General features: G+C 41.0%; 1 protein-coding gene across 1 annotated transcript in view; it reads right to left on the bottom strand.

The window, feature by feature from the left end:
- Kif5c (kinesin family member 5C) overlaps window positions 1-24397 on the bottom strand; it is a 136468-nt gene that overhangs the window by 48178 nt on the left and 63893 nt on the right. The window contains exons 4-10 of the mRNA XM_026389134.2: window positions 24104-24208; window positions 19549-19597; window positions 19219-19274; window positions 17996-18083; window positions 14430-14554; window positions 11805-11909; window positions 11301-11449 (exon numbers count right to left, since the gene is read on the bottom strand). Of these exons, the coding sequence (XP_026244919.1) occupies window positions 11301-11449; window positions 11805-11909; window positions 14430-14554; window positions 17996-18083; window positions 19219-19274; window positions 19549-19597; window positions 24104-24208 (677 nt within the window). The remainder of the gene's footprint in view (window positions 1-11300; window positions 11450-11804; window positions 11910-14429; window positions 14555-17995; window positions 18084-19218; window positions 19275-19548; window positions 19598-24103; window positions 24209-24397) is intronic.

Here is a 24397-nt window from a genome sequence, read left to right as displayed (position 1 = left end):
CTGCATTCTCTGTGCCAGCACCTCACTCTGTGTCCTCAGCCCTACCTAAGGTTATGTCTTTCTCCAGCATTCAACCTTCCCCTGAAGTGTCCTGCAAGTCACCAGTTTCATCTTCCTAGGTAGATCAACAAACATTTATGAAATACTGGGTATATACCGAGACAAACAGACAAGTTCTCTGGCCTCTTGGAGCTTGGGGCTACTGATATCAGTGATAAACAATGAAACATCAGTTATTTCTCTTATTCCCATTTGGCACCTAGAAGTATCCCTGCTGTGTTGAACACATACCAACACATGCCTCATATGGTTGAGTCACAGAACCTAGCAAAGCTGGCCAGGTGACAATCATGGTTCCCAACTAAGCACATGCCCCCATCACAGCCATTTGTCACCATACTAGAATCATCCATTCTAGTTCTCAGATCATCCATTTAAAAAAGTCATAAATTGAGATATTTTTATTTGTATTTTCCAGTTTAAGACAATTTTTTAAAATAAATAACATGAGGACAAACATGTTTGATGGCCACCATTTTGCTCCTTCTAGTATAAGGGGCTCTGTGATCTCCTACGGTATATGACCTGCAGGGTTGGGATGCCCCATGAATGGTAGCTGGACAGTAACTTAAGGGAGCAGCTGGCAGAGAGCTACACTAGTGATCATGAAACCCAAAATCACAATTTACCTAGGCACACACAGACTGGAACACATAAGCAGCCCTTGTCCACTAAAACATAAGCTGATCGTGGCAGAATTCAACTTATTACTTACCTTTTAAAGAAGGTAAAACTTCATTTAAAACTATTTGACAACCTGTTTTACTTGCTATTGGCATTTTCATTTTAAACACCAAACTGTCCTTATTCCATCATATTTGCCTGTATGATCTGATGTGTGATCCAGGTTAATTACTACTGTCATCAAATGACATTCTGGACATGATTTCTATTTCAGGCTGACAGTACTCATTACCAGCACTACAGATGTCATTCCAAAAATTAATTCCTAAAGCAGACAACTAAATAACCCAACTGTCAAAAGAAGAGTTAAAGGACTTCAATATAAGACTCACTAAAGAATTAGTATAATTTTCTCTCATTCACAGTAGCTTGAGGCTGCTGTCCCCAGAAATGGTTCAATTCTAATTTTTCAAATAGGAGCAATTCTATTACTACTTTAAAGACTGTTTCAGCTTGACACTCTCACCTTGTCTTCGAACATCCTCAGGCGGTACTGTGGATGTTTCTCAGACTGGAGTACAAACACTGCAGCATCTATTAGCAACTTAGTCAGAAAGTGAAAAAATAACTCATGCTAAAACACTGTTGTCATTTACAGGTGCACTCTGAGACTACTAATCTTACTTTTAAAATCACAAAGTGTCACTTAGTGATTCCAAATGATATCAGAAAGAGCAAGGCCGAGCTTCTACGCTACGCCTAGGCAGTCTCAGCCACAGGTGCGGGTTGCCAGCAGACCCCTGCAAGGGCATCGCTGGTGCAACTGGTCTTCATTCTCTGAGCTCTTTTAAAATCTACTTGGCACTTTCTTTATCTTCCACTTCTGTAGTAATCAGGGTCCCGGCAGGAAACAGAGGACCTGCTCAAACTGCATTATTTGGAGAGAGTTTAACAAAGTGATTAAAAGGTGCTGGGAAATAATGTGATAATGTGGGAGGAGCCATTATCACCCTTAGACTGAAGGGGCCAGAAGAGCAAGGTTGCTTGGTGGAAAACGTAACAGCCTTTGGTGGAGGGCACAGAAGTGAAGCCCCTGACCTCACACTCTTCTTTTGATGACCTGTCCAGGTGCCTTTCCAGTGACTGAACCTGATTAGAAGCCAAAGGTAAAGGAGCCCATTTGCAGTGATCCAAACCAGCCACCCTCCCAGAGCACAGCACAATGCAGAGACAGTAAAGAGGAGATTCAGAGGAGTAGGAATGCATCCTGACTCCCACCTGGAACACAAAGCCCCAGTGGAGCAGGACAGCGGGCCTCTCTATTCTCCAAAGGTTGAATATAAAGAAATCAGCTCAGGCTGGGGCTGGGGATGTAGATCAAGAGGTAACACGCTCGCCTGGCATGCGCGGGGCGCTGGGTTCGATCCTCAGCACCATATAAAATAAAAAGATGTTGTGACCACCGAAAACTGAAAAATAAATATTAAAAAAAAAAAAAGAAATCAGTTCAGGCTGACAGGGAAATAAGCCAATGCTCCGAAAATTGCTCTGCAGATTTAAAACAATATACCCCCAAATCCTGGAAGGGCGTGTGTGTGGGTGGGTGTATAGAAAATTGGCAAGTTAGTTCTAAAATTTATAGTAGAAATTAAAAAAGCCAAGAATAGCGAGAATAATTTTGAAGATCAAAGGACTAAATATCAATACATGAAAAGCCACAGTAATTAAAACTGATTACATAGAAACTTTGAAGTAGAGATAGAATAGATTGTCTAGAAACAGACAAATACCCAGTCTTCTGATTTATGAAGGCACCATATGGGATGGGGGAAAGGACAGTCCTCTCAATATATGGCACTAGGGCTCCAGTACCATATAAAAATATTCTACTCCAGATGGACTGTAGGGTAAAACAATAAAGCTTCTAGAAGAGAATGTCTTTAAGACCTTGGGATAGGCAAAGACTTCTTAAGGAGCACATAAAACAAAAATAAATTTGACTTCATTAAAATTGAAAACCTCTCTTCATAAAAAGTCGCCATTAAGAGAGTTAAAATTCCAGTCGTAAAGTGGGAAAAGATAAATGAAATACATATACCTGACAAAAGACTTGCCCAGGACAACTCCTATAAATCAATAAGAAAAATCTAGGCAAACACTGGAATAGGCATTTCATAAGAAAGAAGTACAAAACAAATAGCAAAAAAAGGCAAGTAAAACTACAGATACCTTTACACACCTACTAGAATGGTCAAAAGATTTTTAAATGTCAGCTATTGGGAAAGAAGGGCAGTAAATATAACTTTGAATTACTACTAAAGTCAGGGTGAATTATTGCTATCATTTTGGAAAAGTACTTGGTAGTATCCACAAAATCTGAACACTTCATACAGGAATCCTGCTCTTACCCAACAGAAATGAGGATGTATGTTCACCTAAAGGCACAAGAACCAGGATCATAGTTGATTTACAGCAGCCCCCAAATAAAAACATCCAAATTTTCACCAACGGAAAAATTGGTAAATTACGAAAATTGTGCTCTATATGTATAATATGAATTGTAATGCATTCTGATGTCATACATAACAAATTAAAATAAATTAAAAAAAATAACTACTCCTAACAATTTTGATGAATTTCACAGATAACAATGAAAGAAGCCAGATATAAACAGTACCATGTGATCTCATTTATATAAAGGTCAGAGACAACACCAACCCGTGTTGATCCGAGTCAAGACAATAGCTACTCTTGAGAGTTGGGCATGGACTAAGAAGGGGCAAAAAGGAGACTTCTGAGACACTGGACAGCAGTTATATACATTTATAAAAATTTGTAAATTTACATTTAAGTTGATGCTTTTATTACATGTATATTATAGTCAATAAAAATGAGTTAAGAAAACTAAACTGCTATAGAAAGGAATCATATCAGATAGAAGAATTTCCAGATTGTCCAATAAACTAGTTACTAAGAAAGAGATTGAATTTCTGTGCCCAGAGGGGTTTTCTTAATAGAACAAACATCCTCCTGTCTAGGATGTTGAAAACAATCTTGCAAAGTGGAATAAAGAGGGTCTCATTCCCTCCTTCCCAAGAAGACCTGGAGCAAAAGGATGAAGAACATCTACCATTGCTTTTTCTTTTTACCATGAACTTTAGCAAATTTAGAGAATAAAGGCCTCTAAGGATCATTAGCTCCTACCTAATTTTGCCACTGAAAATGTGCTTCCCTGCTTCCTGAATATTTAGCTAGCTGTCATCCATGTAGTTACACGGTGATCTGCTATTTGGTTTCTTTTTTTGTACACTTTAGAGCATGTCAAAAGCTTTCACGGGCTGGGGCTGTGCTCAGTGGCTGAACACTTGCCTAGCAGGTGTAAGGTACCGGGTTTGATCCTTAGCACCGTATAAAAGTAAATAAATAAAGTAAAGGTATACTGTCCATCTACAACTACAAAACAATTTTTTTTTCTTCTTTTTTAAAGGCTTTCATTTCCTGGCTGTCTTATCTTGGTGTTTTCCACGTGTTTGTTGGCTGTAAGGCTGTAATCACAGTGAATAGTACTGTATCGAGACTCTCAAACATGGTGAGTAGACAGGGACCCTGGGCAAAAGAGCACGTGTGGACATATGCAGGGCTTATGCTCAGGCTCACACGTGTGCCTGTGCCTCAACTGCTCAGTCTGCTTCTCAAAGAATTTCAGGCAGTATACAAGGTAACATAAAACCAACAGGAGAGCAGAAAGTAGAAATGCTCTTAAGGCAGGTTTTATAATTTTGTGTAGCTGAAGATACACAGTCACGCATTGCTTAATTCCAAGACACAATCAGAGAAACACCTCAGTAGGCAATTTCATCATGGTAAGAATATCAGAGTGTGTTTACCTAAACTAAGATGGCTGTGGGGTGCTGACTTAACCTCATGGGACCATTGGCATACCTAGGGTCCACTGTTGCCCACTGCAGACTGTAAAGCAATAGAGATGCCATCCAGTCATGTAGTACTGGGACCTTACCTATTTGATATAGGAAAACAAGGCAATGATCTGTTGGAGCCTTATTCTAACCACTTCCTACTCATTCACCATCTTTAAGGCTCAAGCTATGATACCATCTGATTAACCCAAAGTGACCTAATCATTCACCAAAAGCATAAAAAAATGCCTTGGTCTTCACTTCCAAAACCTCTCAGGGTTTTTACAGACGCTCCTAATGCACATATAGATATAAATGCTACTCCATAGGTTAGACCCATAGCAGACCCTGATTAAAGTCCTAAAAAAGGCTACCTGGGGAAGAGCCTTAATTCAATCTGGAGTTTACCCTAGCAGTACAATCCACTTAGCGGAATGAGCCTAACTGTGAGGGTGCTATTATCAAGGCACCTGTTTTGCAGCTTCTCTGTGTTTTGGCTGACTTTAGATTCACACAACACTTCAGTAATTTATGATCTGGAATGGCCCAGATATAAAATTCTTCTCCCCCCAGGAGGTAACAAAGGCCAAGTTTATAAAAGACCTCAAAGCTAATGAATGTTAACCCCCCTTGGAGAAGGCAGACCAACCACAGTGGAAAAAGAATAGAGGCCACAGTACCCCTTCCACCTCAGTGCAGGATGCAGAAAAGATTCTCTTGGACATATTCCACTGTGGAATGCAAAGAGGACAGCTGTCTCCCACTTTTCTTCCAAGCAACACTGAATCCCTCAACCGTTCCATGTGCAGCTCACACATCCGGAAGCATGTGTTCAGGATTCTAAGAGGTTTGATAATGTCTATGTTTATTTGGTCATAATTCTTGGTTGGTCTTAGAGGTTGTTCTTGGATTGCTTCTTGATGATCCCTTCTAGGGGATAATTAATTTCACTTTCCTTACCATCCCAAGCTAAGGACCCAGACCTGATACTCTGAAGGCATCCTCATAATTTGGCACTTAAACAAAGTCTTCATCGAATAGAGAAGACCTACAACCACTAGCTCAGAATGCTGTCTGTGCCATCCACACCTATTTCCCCAATGTCTTCCTCTAGGTGTATTTCCTGGTCCCTGTCAGTTCTAAAAGCGTGTGCACTGTCTGTTGCTGGAGTTTATTCTAGTTACTTTGGCTTCCTTGGAAGAACCAGGGAGATATTTGTTCTTGGTACCTTCATACTTCCTGTTTCAGCATTTTCCTTTGCTCTCCGGGTGTCCAAGAGAGTATGAGCATTTTACTCTAGACAACTTCACACCTTCAACACAGGGAATAATCGGTAATGTGTGATTATGCCCCATGAATGCTGTGTGTGAGACAGAGACTGAGAGAGACCTCTGTGAGGTAGGAGGGGGCCTCCAGCATCCTTGTCTATCAGTCAAGATTCTCCTGAGAAACAGAGCCAACAGGAGGGACAGAAAGAGAGAGAAATATTATATATTCTATTATATATATATATATAATTCTATATTATATATATATATATATAATTCTATTATATATACAACATGATCTTCCTCTTATTTATTTATTTAAAGAAACTGTGCATGCCCAGTGACTCAGGAGGCTGAAGCAGAAGAATCACAAGTTAAAGGGCAGTCTCAGAAACTTAGCAAGATCTTGTCTCAAAACAAAAAATAAAAAATGCTGGGAATGTACTGCAGTGGTAAAGTACCCTGGGTTCAATCCCTAGTTACAAAAAAGAAAGAAAGAAAGAGGGAAGAAAGGAAGGGAGAGAGGGAGGGAGGAAGGGAGGAAAGAATGAACAAAACAAGGCAAAGAAAAACTGGGAACGCAAATCACCCAATTATCTTGGTCTACATGATCGTAGAGTACAGCAGGCAGCCAGCAAGCTGGACACCTAGATAGGAGTTGTGTTACAGTCCTGAGGCAGAATATCTTCTCTGGGAAACCTGGATTCTTGCTTTTAAGGTCTTCAACTGATTGGATGAGGGCCACCCTCATTATCCAGGGCAATGTACTTTACGCATTGTAGACATTCACTAATTTTACACATTAACCACCAAATACAAAATAGCTTTTGCAGCAACAGCCAGACTATTGTTTGATTAAACTGGGTACTATAGCTTAGCCAAGCTGACACATAAAAATAACATCAAAACTTCTAATCTATGCTGAGTCCCATTCCCCCATGAAAACCCTAAACCTTCAGGAAAACCACTGCTCCAAAGCACCTTCCCAGATCCTGGGGAGCCATTTCCCTGCTTGTGAGGGAAGAGGGTCAGGAAGGAGAAATAAAAATTTTAATGACAGGGATGAGGAGTTGCATCTCATTGGCATCCAGTTCCCCACCCGGCTCCCCCTACCCCGTGCCCCACACCCGAGCCCCACACCCCGCGCCCCAGAGCAAAAATTAACCCTGTTGGCATGTCAGCAGCAGGTCCTCCAGCAAGGAGGATTTAAGCCTTTTTTAGTTTTGTCAAAAGTGAAGCCAAGTGTGTGCCTTGGCCAAAGTGCTCACTCCACCTCTGCAGGTAACTTGTTCCCATGCTCTTACAACATGAATTCTGCCCGCACTCTATTCAGGCTCTGCCTAATCCAGCTGCCACTGAAATGGCAGGTGGCACAATTAAAATAATGGCATGATATTTTTTTAAACTGTGCACAATAGGAAAAGAAGACTATTAATTTTCCTAAGTTATCAATTCTTCCACAATCAACATACAAATAAAGCCTTTGAATTATTCATTCTGGATCAATCCGAACTCTAGGTGTCCAAGACCTGCTGACTCAGACCTTTCTTGGCCTGCCCCTCGGGGCTCCCCTCCCTTCAACACCACCCCAAACCAGGGAACGTTAAATAGCCTTCCCAGAGAATTGGGTGATTTGAGCTCCCATTTCAAAAACTTATAAATATCTTTTTCAAATAGTGCTGTAAAATTCCTTTAGAAGAGTAATTAAAGACTGAAGAATAAAAGGCTGGGGGCCAGAGAGAAAAGAAAAATCAATGAAATTGCTCTAATTTGAGCTTGTCTTTTTGACTCTCAGCTGCCTGGGAATTAAAATTGCTGCCTCCTCAACTGGCTTGAAGTTCTCTGAGCTACAGAAGGCAGCTTCTGCCTCTTCACTAGCACAGTGCTGGGCACTCGGGGGACCAAAGAGACATACCTGACCAAACAAAAGGCCCAAAGTCATCAGTGACACCACACACAGAGATGGTGAATCTTTCCCTTTAAGCCCCAGCACCTAATCTAGAGGATTTCCCAAGGATAGGCCAGCAGGGTAGGGTAGGGTGCCCTGCAGCTCCAACTCATTTTACTGCTTCAAAGCACACACTATGGCTTTATTCAGAGCATCAACTAGTACAGCTTTGCGGGGACTGGGTGGGGGGAGCACACTTTCCTCACATCCTTGAAAGAACCACCTAGGAATAACTGAAGAAACTTACACTGTCCTAAGGTTTGGCCACTCTTGCCACGGAAATAATGAACCCTTGTTACACTGAATTTGGGATGTGCCTGGCAGCTTTTCTGAGTTCAAAGTGCTTAATCTCATTAGCTATCAGATACCATGTCTAATCCGATGTTCAGACTCGTGTCTGCTGTATAATTGGGTTCAATGAGTGTCTTTAACCATAAAGCAGATATAGGCCCATGGAGGAGTTCAGTGTCCTTAAAGAATCAATTAACTAACTTGGGAATACAGGGAAGGGAAAAAAAAAAAATCTTCAACATTCCTAATTAAAGAATGGAAGGTAAACCTGATCCAAACCAACCCAACTCCTGGGAACAGGGCACTACACTTCACTTGTGATAAGTTTTGGGTTCCGCTGTTCGTTCATTTGATGAGCATTATTTACAGGATATCCTCTTGTCATGCTAAAGGTGTTTGGAAAACGGATGCCACTGACAAAGTCATTCCTGCTGCCACGCAGCTCAGAAACTAGAGGATTGATAAAGAATTAGATCAACCTATTTCATCTGCAAAATAGCTGGCATAACTTTTTATTTCCTGGAATGCTAAATTATAATGACAACTTTTATTTTTCCTCATTTATTCCAGAAATGTAATTTTAGTTCTCCTGTCCCTTCTATCACCATGCTGTCCCTTACACTAGTCTCACCCATTGCCATGACCTTTCCAAGCCTCAATAATGTCAAACTGCTTACAACAAAGGAAGGTAAACTTGCCAGTATTGAGCAGGGTGGAAATTGGAGAAACTCATATAATACTCTCAAACATGCTCTGAAGGAGGCATTATTATGCCTTCTTCTACAGGTGAGAAGACCTGAGGCTCAGAGAGAAGGAAATGAGAGAACAGTCAAGGACAGCACTTAGCTTCAAAACTGGGTTCACTAAACCAGAGGGCTGTGCTCAGCCACTGTGGTGAGCTCATCCAGGATGCCATGGTGCAGATATGGTTTCAGCATGCCCCCTTAGGATTCATGTGTTGAAGCTTGGTTCTCAGAGCAGGATGAGAGATGGTGAAACCTTAAGAAATGAAACCTGGTACAAGGTCATGGGTTATTGGCATTGCTACCCTCAAAAGGAAATGAGGTAGTTCCCATGAAACCCTTGTTAGTTCTCATGAGAAGGTCATTATTAAAAAGCAAGCCTGACCCCTCTCTAGCTTCTCTGGCTCTCTGTCTTATCACACAGACTATTGCCAGTGTAGTGCCATCAGTCATGACAGCCTCACAAGAGTCAAGCTGATGTCAGCACCATGTCCTTGAACCTCTAAAACTAGTAGCTTAAATAAACTTCTTTTCTCTATAAAGTACCCAGCCTCAAATAATTTGTTATAAACAATGGAAAATTTACTCATACAAGGTTTCCTGATCAAGCCACCCACATGTGAGAAGCTGTGGATCAAATACTGTAGTCTGCATCCTAGGACATGCTACATGTTTAGTCATTTACTGGCTGGGTGGTCTCAGGCAAGGTAGCTAATGGTTTTGAAAGCCTCAATTTCATCCTCTGTAGAAAGGTGAGATACTGTCTACCTGCAAGAAGTGCTAGTAGGATTGACATGACTAACATATATATTGGCACTAAAAAAAATGTGTTAATGATTACGATACTACTGATGGCCTAAGATCAGAAGAAAGACAATAATCACTTTAAATGATACTTAATATGCTTCCTATATACAGAAGCAAATACCCACTAACAGCAATAGCTTTCAGTTACAGAGCCCAAGACCCCAGGGGGACCTGGCTTACAAAGATCCAGAGTAGTTTTGCTTTACATGTGAAACATTTTTAAAAGAAATAATTCCTTCGTAAATGCATTTGGAGCTGGTTTGCTCAAACATATCTTTAGAGGAAACTGTTAAACTCAAGTCCAAGACACTGGGTGGGAAAGGGGGGGTAGGAGCAGGATGCACTCCGTGCTTCTCATAAGCAGAAGCTGATTTATAGGTATCCAGAGACCCTTTAGCAAAGTAGGTGTTATCCTACCACAATCCCACTGACCTGAGCATTTGTCTAATCAAGGAAGTCCTTTGGGAGGAAGTAAAGAACCCAAATCCAGTTTAAAAGATATATTAGTTCTACAACATTTCAACATTAATTATTATTTATTTAGACATCCCACAGGTGCCACAACTGTGTAATTCTATGTTCTGTTGAGGGCTCAGGAAATGACTGGGGCTTAATGCAGTTTAAACAGTCATAACAATCTCCCCTACAGAATGCCCACCCCCTCCGTCTTTTTTCTAGCATCCGAAACCATTTATCAGGCGTAACCACATAACACATTCCCCCAGCAGGAAGGCAGGGGCACCAGGGACATCCGTTTATGAAGGAGGCAGCCAAGTCCCACAGAGAAACATTAAGTTGTCTAAAGATCACAGGATAGTAGAATCCACACCTTCCACCCTCACACTCAGCCCACTGGGCACGAAAGATGCTCAGATCATCCAAATCAGCAGCACCCCTAGCACTCAGGAGGCTAACCTCAAGGAACCCAACTGAGAGGATAAGGCCTGGACACCAGAACCAGGGAAACAGGAATGAAGGAGGTCAGCCTTGGTCCAGAGGAGTAAGGATAGGAAGAAAAGAATCCAGCCACACACATGAAAGTGAATGCTAGACTCACCAACACTCTGCAGAGACTGAGGAGGTCTCACCTGGGCATTTTGAAGGTGAGAAGATGGTTGCTGCTAGCCTCTTCCTTAGAATAAACTCTGTCCCACCTACTATCAGATAACTGTGGATTCCTTTCCTTCCCTTGTCTATTTATGTCACTGCTCTATATTCATTTATGTTTCTGGTTGATTTATTATTATTAGGACCTCTGAAATGGATCCTAAATATGAGAGTTAAAGAGGTTATCAATCCTGAGGTTTATACACTTGAAATCATATGAACCTCAGTTAGACTTCAATTCCACAAAGAACAAAAATGATACTCGGCTCTATTACCAATTTGCACCTACAATTAATTTGGGTGTTTTATATTTTAGACATCATACTTCTGACTGGTATATTTCTACCCATTCCTTAAAAACATCATCATCCCTTTGGCCTCAATAAATTGTGTCTCAAGTTTACAGATCACCTGCTAGATGCAGTTTAGTAACCCCTTGCCCTCATGTTGTTACTCTCCAACGTGAGTCCCGCGCCACTCAAGGCTAAGACTTAAGAGCCAGCTCAGAGCACGGGTCCCCAGAGACCACACGCACCTCTGTCCAAACATCAGCGTGGACTTGGTCTCAGCCTCATTGAAGACAGAGGGAGAACAGCAAATGACGATGGTAGTTCTACAGTTTCCACCCAGAGAGTCCTGGAGGATCCGAGTCATCTTGCTGTCCCGGTATGGCACGTGTGTTTTCTGTTTGGGAAATAATTAGTATTGGTTTTGACAGCTCTTTGAAAAGAAAAAACACAGAAGCAAGCAAGCAAGCTGGGTATGTAGACACTGAACTTAGAAACATGTGTTTCTAGGAATTTGTGGCCAGGTCCCTGGATCTTGCAAAAGTTTAGAATGCCCATAGGAAATCAGCATCACCATTCACACTTTTTAATGGACTGGATCTCCCAGCAACAGGCGTCCCCAGCCAGGATTCCCTCTCTCTTTTTCCAAACAGGAAAACAAATGACTCTCTGGGGTGTGTGGCAAAGAGAACAAGCAAACCCAAAGGCGACTTCTGGTAATAGTATTTAATAGATGGAGCAGGATCACTTACTGTCCCTTCTGCCAAGGCAGAGATCACATTTCCAAGGGCGGACAAAGACTTATTGATGTTTTTAGCTTCGTCGAGTACAGCTCCCTCTGCACCAGTTTTGCTGACCTACCGGAGAGAAGGAAAACCAGTGAGCTGCACAGGATGCAAAAGCACAAAGTGGAGATCTGAAGTCCACACACAAGGGCAAAGGGGAAGGCCCTCCTGGAAAGAAAGGAAAAACAGAGGTAAGTAAGAACCACATTGATAAAACCATCCCTGAGGCCTGAGGCTGGGGATTTGGTCTCTCCTGCTGTCATTTTCCTCTCGATTAGGTTTTAGTGGAATGGCTGAAATGCCTCAAGTGGGAGAGCTGCAGATGCTTCCCCCGGGGATATCCATCCAGGGAAATCAGGCTCCAGAAGTTTTGTCACCAGGGTAAGCTCAGGCCCTGGGAGACCAAGCCATAGCCTCCATACCAAGGATGTCCACAGGGAAGCACGGAGAGAAAATGCCATCTAGAGCCACAGGGAAAGGGACAGTGGGGGAAATGTAAATTATGAGCCATCAATTCAGGTAAAGGACCAACAGGTAATGAGGAGGTTGTCCCAACTCTGTTCCTTCCCAGCTTACTTCCATAGCAAAGAAAAAGAAGAAGGAAAGGAAAATAAACAAAATCCAAAGAGCAATGCCCATCAGAGAGGCATAAAAAGTCAAGAAGGGGTGCATTACATTGTAAATTTGTCCTCCCCGCCCCCTGCAGCCAGAAGCCCCATGCACAGTGCCTCCTCTGCTGTGTTATTGCTGGTAATTTCGTATTTACAGCATTGGCTCTGGGTAGAGAGCCATTTATAGAGGCTGCAAAAAAAGAGGACTTGACATGATTCATGTCTCTGTTGCCTGCACAAACGGTGCAGGGTGAGCAGCTGCTCTCTAAATGAAAGAAGAGAAATAATTTTAAACTGCACAAAGATGGGTGTCAATTACAATAAAGGAGAAGCCCCTAAGATACAGGTGGATGCATATTCATTCAAATATGAGAGATTCTCATCTGTGTTGGGATTGTGGGTATGGACACCTCTGCTTACAGACAGATCAACTGTGTACCTGGTGGGTCACAAATGATAACAGCCTACTCACATGATGGATTTTAAGGTGCTTTTGTATTTGAGTATCTCAACTCCATGAAATACACAAAGCAGGTACTATTTATCACCTTCCTTTACAGACAAGGAAACTGAGCTCCAGAGATGCTAAAATGCCAGCCTCAGGAAGAAAGCCATTTAGAGGAGATGAGAGCTAAAATGCAGAGTTCTGTTCTACAAGTTCACACCACCAGTCATGGGGACACATTTAGGGCAAAGGGAAATGGATGTGAACAAAAGAAACTATACAAAGGACACTTTAAAACATCTCATAAATATCATTAGTAATAAGCATCAACAGTGTGCAGAGACCAGCCTCTCCTCAGATCAGCCAGCTACTAGTAGGCAGTTTTCAGGAGTATTTAGGCCCTAAACACTCATCTCTGCACTCAGCGAGAGTGAAGGGACCACTCCGCTCTTTGTCTGGACTCATAGCTGGCATGGCAGTCATGTCATGGTCAGTCTAGAACTGCACCATTACACCATGGTGGTGAATATCTGCTTGACCAAATTACCAGCCCACACCAGTAAATTTTCAGATTCCAACCAGGAACTTCTAGATGGTTTTATGCACACTGTTTTATAAATGCAAATGAAAGGGCGACCGAAGCACCCATGACTTACATGGCTGTTAGTTACCATTACTGGGAATACAGGAACTCTGTGGTGTATGCAGCAAGTGAGGGTCAACTGACCAATTAGGGAGAGTGACCACGCCTCCAGACTTGTCCTGATGTGGACCACCAGCTGATGTCACTGATGATGGGGGAAAGGCATTGTGCACTTGGACTGGCTCTGTGACGCTGCCCAAGGGGGTCTGGGAAGCTCACAGGCTAGAGATTCTGGCTAGATTCAGGTTTCAGAAGCTGGAGAGTAGCACCGGGAGGCTTAAGATCAGGGAACAGAGGGCAAGACAGGATCTGTACAAAAGCAGAGTACAGTCAGAGCTCATGGCTAAGACTGACAACAGCCTCATAACCTGAAGGAGCCAAAGCCACTATGTCAGATACTCAGTCCAGACCACTGCCAGGAGAACCAGGGGACACAGGGACAGGTCTAGGGTCTAGATCTCCTATTAGCCAATGAAACATGCAGAGGCAGGGCTGCCACCTTCCTGGTGGCAAAGCCCTTTCCTGGCCTGTTTGAGTCTGGCTCCTCCTGGGGATCTTTCCTGTCCTCAGGCATTCCAGTCCCTCCCACATCTGTGCAGCCGCCTTTTGGCCAGGCTAAGTTCAGACCAACACTTGTCAATGTTGTCATCAGGGCCTAACAGGCACAAATCAGAGAGCATTCTATGTACCTGTCTGTGACACAAACAGGAGACTTCAGGAACAGAAAGGAAAGAGCAGGAAAACAAAGGTTGAATTTAATAACACCTTGGCACAACACTGGAAACTTTAAAAGCTCTTTAAAACCAGGGAATACAGAGGCACAGATATTATACCATTGCACACTGAAGCAAATGACCAAGAATTACAGATAATACAAATAAAGAAGCAATTACCTTTTCGCTCCCAGCCAAATCAACCAAATAAAGCTTCCCACTGAGTTTTTTTTCAGTCTCTACATTCTCTTGTTTAATATTAATCAGGAAGATACTGTGACTTCTAGAGCTGTGTTCATTCATGTCTGAAAAGGAAAATAGTTTACTGCTCTCCAAAGAACTCATGAACATAGGTAGCAAACCCTGCTCTTAAAAGCACAGCAAATCATGCCTAACCCACTCCATGTCTTTGAAGTGAGTCCAGACAATTTTAAAAATCATCTCAGACCACAGTTTCACCTACAAACAAGGCTCATTTTAGAAATGGAAGATTTTAAAATGTCTTCAACTAGCAAAGAAATTAATCTAAAAATTTTGGTCAGCAGTTTGAGAGAACGGATCTTCCAGCTCTGCTGGAAGCCCCTGTCCTCCAACATCCTCCTCACCTGACTCTCCAGGAAGCTCGCAGCCTCTTCCCCCAGCTCACTTTAAATCCCTCAGACTTAGTACCTGATGTATTCTGCCTTGGTCATGTGTGTAAGCCTGGTCTTATCGGGAATATCATAAACTGTCTTAAGGAGGGATTAGGACTTTCTTAAGGAAGGATTAAGACACACACTTCTATAACCCATGCTAAGTGCACAGAAGGTCTCCAAGATTAAATATGCCTCATTAGGATGGGGTACTGGAAATAAAAAGCTGTTCCGCCCCTGGTCTTTGTCCACCAAGCATCACAGAGACCCCAACAGGTGATTCATTCAAACCTCACCAGCAATCATTTCTCAAAAGCATCTAACCAGATTATATGTGAAAAACCCTGAATATCCCATTTTCAAAAATGCCATAAATAATAAATTTAGCAATATTGCATGAAACAAAATCAACAAGCAAAAATCAGGTGTATTTCTATATACTTAAGAGCGAAAAATCACAAAGGAAATTAAGAAAAAAAAGACAAAATTAAAAAAAAAAAACAGGTAAAGTGCTTAAGAACAAACTTAACCAAGAAAATAAAAGATTTAACCTGCAAACTAAAAACTATTGCTAAAAAGATATTAAAGACACAAACAAATGAAAACACACCCCATATTCATTGTTAAAAGATTTAATATTTTTAAGATGTCATACCTCCCAAAGCAATCTACAGATTCAATACAAATTTATATATATATGTGGGAAGGTACTGGGGTTTGAACTCAGGGTGGGCCTCGACCACTAAGCCACATCTCCAGTTCTATTTTGTATATTATTTAGAGACAGGATCTCACTGAGTGGCTTAGTTCCTCACTTTTGCTGAGGCTGGCTTTGAACTTGTAATCTTCCTGCCTCAGCCTCCTGATCACAGGTGTGTACTGCCACACCCAACTCAATAATATTTTTATAGAAATAGAAAAATGTACCCTCAAATTCATATAGAATCTCAAGAGATCCTAAAATACCAAAATAATTTTGAAAACTAAGAACAAAGTTGGAAGTTTCACACTTACTGATTTTCAGAAGTCACTACAAAGCTATAATAACTAAAATAATGTAAGGCCTGGTGTGGTGGCACAGGCCTGGCATCTCTAACATTCAGGAGGCTGAGGCAGGAGGACTGCCTGATCCCAGGAGCTGGAGGACAGCCCCAGCAATACAGTGAGACATTCCCACAAAAAAAGAAAACAACAACAGCAGGCACAGTGGTACATGCCTGTAATCCCAGCAGCTCAGGAGGCTGAGGCAGGAGGATTCTGAATTCAATGCCAGCCTCAGCAATTTAGCAAGGCCCTAAGCAACTCAGTGAGACCCTGTTTCTAAATTTTAAAAAGTACAAAAATAGGGCTTGGGATGTTTCTCAGTGGTTAGGCACCCCGGGACCAAAAAAAAAAGAAAAAGAAAAAGAAAACAACAATGAGGTGCTAGCATAAAAACAGACACAGAGACCAATGAAAGAGAATGGAGAGCTCAGGGAGAAATCCTTGTTGATATAATCAAAATAATTTTTGACAAGATGTCAAGACCATTCAATGGTGGAAGGACAATCTTTTCAACAAATGAGGTTGGAAAAACTGGATATACACACCAAAAAAAAAAAAATTGCACCCTTGATTTTATATAAAAATAACATAAAAAGGATCAAAGATCTAAATGTAAAAGTTAAAACTAAGAAACTCTTAGAAGAAAACAAAAGTGAAAAGCTTCATAGCATCCGACTTGAAAATGATTTCTTGGCTCTGACACCAAAAGCACAAGCAATGAAAGGAAAAAATACATTCATTGCACTTCTCCGAAATTAAAATGTTTTGCACATCAAGGGACACTATCAACAGAGTGAAAGGCAATCCATAAAATTCAAGAGAATATTTGCAAATCATGTGTCTGACAAGAGCTGGATATCCAGAACATATAGAGAACTCCAAAAAGTCAATAACAACAACAATATAATTTTTTTAATGGTAAAGAACTTGAATAAGCATTTCTCAAAGAAGATACACAAACTAGACAATAAGCATATGAAATGGTGCTCAACATCACAAATCATTAGGGATATGCAAATCAAAACCACAAAGGATACCAGCTGACACCCATCTGCATAGCTAATACCCCCAGAGAGAGAAAATAACCAGTGTTGATGAGGATGTGCAGAAACTGAAACCCTTGTGCACTGCTGGTGAGACTGTAAAAGGTGCCCCTGCTAGGGAAAACTGTACTGTGGTGACTGAAGAACAACAAGTAGAACTGCCAGAGGATCCAGCAATTAATTCCACTTCTGGGTAAACAGCCAAAGGAAATCAAGAAGTCTGACAAGTATTTGTATATCCATGTTTATTGTAGCATTATTCACGGCAGCCAAAAGGTGGAAGCAACCTAGAGTCCATTGATGAATAAATGAATAAATAAAATGTGAAATGCAATGGGAGATTAGTCACTCTTAAAAAGGACCCATGCTATAGTATGGAGAGCCCTTGCAGACATTATGCTAAGTGAAATCAGCCAGTCACAAAAAGTGAAATACTGCAGGAATACACTTGCATGAGATACCTTATATGAAATATTTTGTCATGAGACAAAGTAGAACAGTGGCTGGGGGAAAGAGGAACTGAAGATAGTATTTAATGGATACAGATGAAAGACTTCTGGAGATGGATGATGGACACAACCTGAATCCCCTTAATATCACAGAATTGTACACTTAAAATGATTTAAAAAAAAAAACTTGGCAGAATGATAATAGTAATGTTCTGAACCAGCAGTTCTGAACCAGGGACCAAAATGGGTTGTCAGGTATGCCATGAACAGCTTATGAAATAGGGAATAATTTCTTTCAGGTACATGTATGTTTGAAGCAGGAAGTGGAGTTTGACCTACACTGCTTACAAGTCTAGGCTCACCTATTAAATTTACCACCTATTCAAATATCATCTGATACCGTGTTGGTACAGAGAAAAGGTGAGAATTACAGTTCTGGATCACACAAAGAAACTTGGGTATAAGAGACTTCCAAAGCCTAAAGGCTCTCCAGTGGCCTTACCCTGCTTTCCTGCATCTGCACCTCATCACCACCCACCATGTCCCTCATCACAGGAAGGAAACCACATGGTGCTTACTTGTCACTGCCACATGCCTGTTGGCTTTGCCTTCGTCTATCACATCCATGACCTCCTCGGGGCTCGACACAAACCGCTCGGTGCAGCCCTGCAAGGGAGTCGGAAGCAAGTCAGTTGGTCATTGGAGAGTCAAAAAGCAACAATATTTTGAAGCAGCTAAACACACTTTCCCATTTCTTTTTAGAGGTACAGATAAATAGAAAAGCTGCAATGTGGATCCAACAACTTCTCCTTGCCTAGGGCTTGAATTCTACATTAAAGAGAAGTGTGAGCAAACCCTGGGAAACCTAGGAGAAACCATAAAAGAAATGCTGGATTCTCCCAGGTTTTTGAGTACATACTCATATTCAATAGCAGTATTTTCAGGAGACAAAATAAAAGAAAAAAATGGATGAGAAGAAATGCAAGAAGTACAATGTTGCCTTCCATCTTTATTTATTTACCATTTTAGCCATTATTGCGCTTAAAGCTGAAACCTTTTTTTTCATCCTGCAGTACCAGGGATGGAACCCAGGGGCGCTCTTCTACTGAGCTATAACCCCAGACCCTTTTTTTTTTTTTTCTTTTTCTCTGATTTTTTTTTTTTTTTTTTTTTTTTTTTAAGACAAGGTCTAGCTAAGTTGCCCAGGCTGGCCTTGAACTTGTGATTCTCCTGCCTCAACCTCTTCAAATGAAAACGATGCTGGGTGCAGTACTTCATGCCTATAAACCCAGAGATTCAGGAAGCTGAGGCAGGAGGATTGCAAGTTCAAAACCATCCTCAGAAACTAAGACCCTGTCACAGAATAAAAAAATTCAAAATGCTGGGGATGCAGCTCAGTGGTAGAGCACTTCTGGTTCAACCTTCAGGACCACAAAATAAATACACATATAAATAAATAGATATTTTTTAATGTGAACAAAATTAAATAATTTCTAAATAATACTAATTTACATAAAAAGAGCTGGGGTGTAGGTCAGTAGTAAAGCATGTATGCTTAGAATAGTCATGTGAGGTCTTGAGTTTGATTCCCAGAACAAAAGAAGATGATAATGATTTACATAAAGGAAAGATACAATTAAAGAAATCAAATACTGGTTTTTTCAAAACCAAAGAATATAAGAAATGTGATTAAATAACTATATAGCTTTTATAGATAATATTCTGGGCATCTTGTGTAATAATTATTTCAACAGTGCCTGGACAGAAATCAACCACACCACCCATAAAGTCTTCCTCATACCTTTACATACGGGACTCTGTTTTTATCTTCATGAACAGCCAAGTTGGTCTTGGACACTATAGAGATGATAATGATGACATGCGAAGAAGAAAATAAAAGTTAAAGACCCTCTATTGGAAAAAAAAAATAGAAATTGCTGCAGAAGATAGGCAAATCTAATCTTTTTGCAATTTTCAAGTTGAAGCTGTATCTATGAAAAAGCATATAGCCTGAAGGCAAGACAAGATCTCTATAAATTTTCATCAGTTCCTCAAGCGGAAGTGCTGTAAATCGTTTCAACTCCTGGACTTAAGTTAAACAGCAAATAAAGACAAGCATTCAGTTACTCACCATCAAGTAAGTCCCTTATCTTGTCCAAGTAGATCTCGAAATAGGAAACCTGGTTAAAAATAAATTGAATTTGGAATAGAAATGCCACACTGTATTTAAAAAACATCATTATTAGAAGTCATAAAAGCTTCTGTTGTGCATGGCTAAGAAGAGTAAGAGGAGATGCCAAAGGAATCTCTGCTAAGTGTGGATGGTCTCCCTCCCCACACATGGCAGATCCCTTGGTTTCCTCTGGTGTCAGTCACACCATGTGCCAGAGCCCACTTACGGGAGGATTCCAGGCTGTACCTTAGACGAGCACCAAGCAAACTTCTATGTATAACAACAGCCAGGATGGAAAACATTCTCTGCAAGTGACTTTTAAAAATTAGTAGGCCTCAGCTTATTGCATGATACTGACAACCTCATCAGACTCCGGGAGAGCACAGGGAAGGACATGGGCAAGGAACTTGGAAGTACAAGAGTCCAAAAGGCAACTGGGAGAGAGCTAGTGATGGCCAGGTATGGAGTCTAGGAAAGATCTGGACAAAATGTGGTTGAATAAAAGTTGATTAGAAGCTGGGCATGGTAGCACACGCCTGTAATCCCAGCTACTTGGAGGACTGAAGCAGGAGGATCACAAATTCAAGGTCAGTCTGTGTACTTTAGCAAGGCCCTGTTTGAAAATAAAAAGGTGTAAGGTCCTGAGTTCAATCTACAGCAACACACACACATACACACACATACACACACACACACACACACACACACACCCGTGAAAGGAAGAGAAGGAAGCCTTCCAGATAATCAATCTCAAATCTCAGCCCAAGAGCCACTTACATCAGCATCACCTACAGAATTTGTTTAAATTGCAGAGCCCTGAAGTCCTACTGAATTAGAATCTCACAGAGACTACACAAGGGCCTAGGAGTCAGCTTCTAAATTCCCCAGGAGATACTTTGCTAGCTGATGTTTAAGAACTCTATAAACTAAATATGTGGTCTTGAGCATTTAATTCACAGGCAGCCAAGACCCTAGGCCTTCCTTTTCCCATCTGTCACAAAGCCATTAGACCTTATGATGTCAAAAATTCCCCCTAGGAGTCTATACTCTGTTTACATCTGACTTCTGCCTCTCAGATGAATTTTTTCTCCTCCATGTTCATAAGTGTTTTTGAAATCTAAACAGGGAAATAACCAAGAAGAAAATACAGTCATACACCCTAGAATGAACTGTGTTTACAACAGTGGTCCCATCAGATTATATTACCTCCTGACATCATACCTTCCTGAGTTTGTGTAAATTTACTCTATAATGCTCACAGAATAACAACATCCCCTAATGGAATAAAAACATTGCCTAATAATGCATCTCTCAAAATACATTCTGTCATTAAGCTCTCATGACTATAGCTATAGAGTTGTAAAGTGAGGCTGTGATGAGCAGGTGAGCCTTCACCCCCATGTCCCAGCTCGGGACCAGTCCTGCCTCTACCTCAGGGAACACAAGACTCCCTACCTGATCCAAGTCCCTACCCCAACTCAGCCCTAGCTTATCATCTTTCATGTGCCTCAGTCTGGAACCATCTAACTTCCCAGTTACTGGGGAGACTTGGGGTTCTGGCTTTGAACCTTGAAACCTTTAGCTGGGCCTGCTCTCCTGGTTGTCTGTATCCCTAATAATATCCGACTACCTGAACATCTTTGCAACCCCCCACCCCCCACCCTGTCACTCCATCTGTCATGGACACACAAGTGGTTTTGCTTACTTTTTGGCAATACTGGGGATTGAACCCAGGGCCTGTACCACTGACCTCCACTCCTGCACCTCACTCCTGATACACTCCTGCAGCCCTAATTCTAAGGCCTGTTTGGCCTCCAATCCCAAAATGTCTCTAATCCAGACCCTTCTGGCAGCCAGCTCCACGCTGGTGCCAACCCATGCTACTTATTTCAGAATTGTTCGATTTCCATTAAGATTTTCTGTTATCTCTGAGATCTTAAACATGTGGCATTATATCCATAGATTATAGAGAATATTAATTACATCTAAAAAGCAGTCACAAATTAGATACTGTCAAATCTGACAATTAGAATCCTACTTACATTTAATAAAAGTAGAAACATAATTCTGGTTTATTAATTTCTGCTTTTGGTGGGGTGGGGGGGGGAAGTTCTAATGTTGTTATCTTGTCATTTCTAAAATTTTGTGAGACCAGGCAGAAAGAAAATAGGCATTGTTTGGCATTGAGCAAGAACATGTTCAGAAATCATGTTTAAAACATCTGTGGGATTCATTTCAAGGAATAGATTTTCAATTTTGCCTTGATCTGATCAGCCCTCTTTCTTTGGATTTAGTCTGTCAATACTAAGTTCAAAATACAGAGCAGTCAGCTGCTAACTTATCTACTAATAATTATTACTTGTGAAATAAGAAACATAACTGTTAATGCAAAAAAGGAACCTGAACTATAAAATTCAGCTATAGAGACTTAGTGTTGTTCCTCTCCCCCTACCCACTCCTTCATGCCAGGGCTGTTTTTATCTTAATAAGATTCTAACACAAGGCACTATTTCCAGGGCAGTAATTGGTTTAACATCTTATTCCAGGATTATCACATAAGAACTCTGCAGTAGTTTAAGGTATTTAAATGCAAACAGTCTTAGAAAAGCACTAAGCTTTTAAATCTTGATCCCATCAAAGCAACAAGCTTCTGTATCCTTAGATATACCAAAGCTTGGGCAAGAAGGAAAAGCAGGCTTTAGACAACAAATGGAACTATAAGGAAAAGTGATTTGTTGGATGTCATTTATAATTGGGCAAACAGTTGTTGCCTTCTTTTCATGTAATTTTGGAAAGGTATAGAGCAGACATAAGAGACCAAGTTTAATATAACAGATAAGGTACTGCAGGTGCAATTGGTCCATTCTAGGGTTATTCTTTCCTTGGACCATCTAACTTTTGCATATTTGAGCTTCAGTTTCCTTGTCTCTAATAAGCTCTTAGGTCCAGTGCACTAAGTCTCAGCCTTCAGGAAAATCTCTCAGCTGACCCATTGGGCTCCATGGCTTCTTAAAACTGCTTCTTCTTGTTGGGCACGGTGGTGCATACCTGTAATCCTAGTGGCTCACGAGGTTGAGGCAGGAGGATCATAAGTTAAAGCTAGCCTTAGCAATTTTAAGGCTCTAAAGCAACTTAGAGAGACCATGTCCCAAAATTAAAAATAAAATAAAGGGATGTAGCTCAGTGGTTAAGCGTCTCTGGGTTCAATCCTCTGGTACCAAATTAAAAAATGCTGCTCCTTCTCCTCCCCTTCCTTTTAACCCGGTCTCTAGTAATAGGGATGGAAACCCAGAAACCATGTGCATCCTGGACACAGCTAATCATAGCAAGAGACCACCTACTCTAGCCTTGGCCAATGAGCCCCTTCCCAGTGGAATGTGGAACTGTAATAAGAGCATGCGGAAAAGAAGCTACCACATTGCCCAACTCCCTCCACAACAAAGACAGAAAGATGGTCTGGGAATAACAGAAAGAAAAATATCAGGGACTGTCATAGGTTATGAAGTCACTTCTGAGAGTGATGAAATGTTCTGGAACTAGATAAGGATCATGACTGTACAATTTTAGATTGTGCATTGTGAAAGGATGAAATATATATATAAATATATATATACACACACACATATATGAATTATATCTCACTTTTTAAAGTGAAAAAAAAGAAAGAAAGAAAAGCAGAGCTTGGATTTCCTGCCCTCCACAACCCCTACTCCATGCAGATCCTTAATCTTGTATTGATTTTCTCAATTTGCTTAAATAAGTAGCCTTTAGTAATCTGCAAACAAAACAGGTCTAATACCCCAATACCAAATTTCATGTATTAACACCTATAATAAGAGAATACAAATCTCCCTTTCAAATCAAAGTTAAGTCAAGCAGAGGTTCTGGTTTAAAACAAAAATAAAGAGGAAGGAAAAAAGGAGGAGGAAAATCCCTTTCCCCAGTATATCCCAGAGTATGCTCCTAAAACACTAGCCTGTCACACCCTAAGGGGGTAAAAGTGTCCACCGGAATATGTAGCATAGCACATTTCTCCTTTGCAGAGAGGGATTTCCCAACAGCACATTTAAACTCATGATAAATTTGACAATATTCAACAAATCATTTTTCCAGCTTATGTTGTCATATAACCCTTTACTGTGGTAGCCCACCTATTAATAAACAAGTGGTTATATTCCAAGGAACACACTTTGGGGAATGCTCTTCAATACCAAACAGACATATTTCAGTTCTATCTCCAGGAATCCTCAGGTTAAAGGGGAGAATTCAGACAACCATCAAGATGATTCTATCCCAAAGAGGACTTTGACTTTCATTACCTCGATATTTCAAGCAAACCATCCAGATGGCTAAGTACAGGCCTATGTCTTTAAATAATAAATAGAGCTGTGCTTTCTACCAGAGTGTCATTTGAAATAGATAAGTTCATCTTTTACATCTAAATAATAGGGAGACTGAGAAACACGATTTTGGGCCCAGTGCCTTCTTTTGGTACTGCATCTGTAGCACTTACCTTGATGTGAAACTCCAGGTTCTCATCCATGGAATAAATATGGTCAAAGATATCATGTGCAATCCTCGGGATGATCCCCATGAGTTGAGGGTCATGCAGCTTTCCCTGGTGGGTGGAATATACAAACACGGGCAGTTAAAAGAGTGCTGGGAAATATGTGCTAGAAAGAAGCGTTCATCCTGGGTTTCTTCTGCAGAACTCCATGGAGAAGAGACTACCCACACCTAAGCTGTCGGAACCCTTTGGAATCTACCTGAAATGCCAACACACCAAAAGCTGGCAAAATAATTCAAT

Source organism: Urocitellus parryii, chromosome 1, assembly GCF_045843805.1.
Source record: "Urocitellus parryii isolate mUroPar1 chromosome 1, mUroPar1.hap1, whole genome shotgun sequence".
In the NCBI taxonomy this organism is placed as follows: domain Eukaryota; kingdom Metazoa; phylum Chordata; class Mammalia; order Rodentia; family Sciuridae; genus Urocitellus; species Urocitellus parryii.
This window is presented reverse-complemented; position numbering and strand designations above follow the sequence as displayed.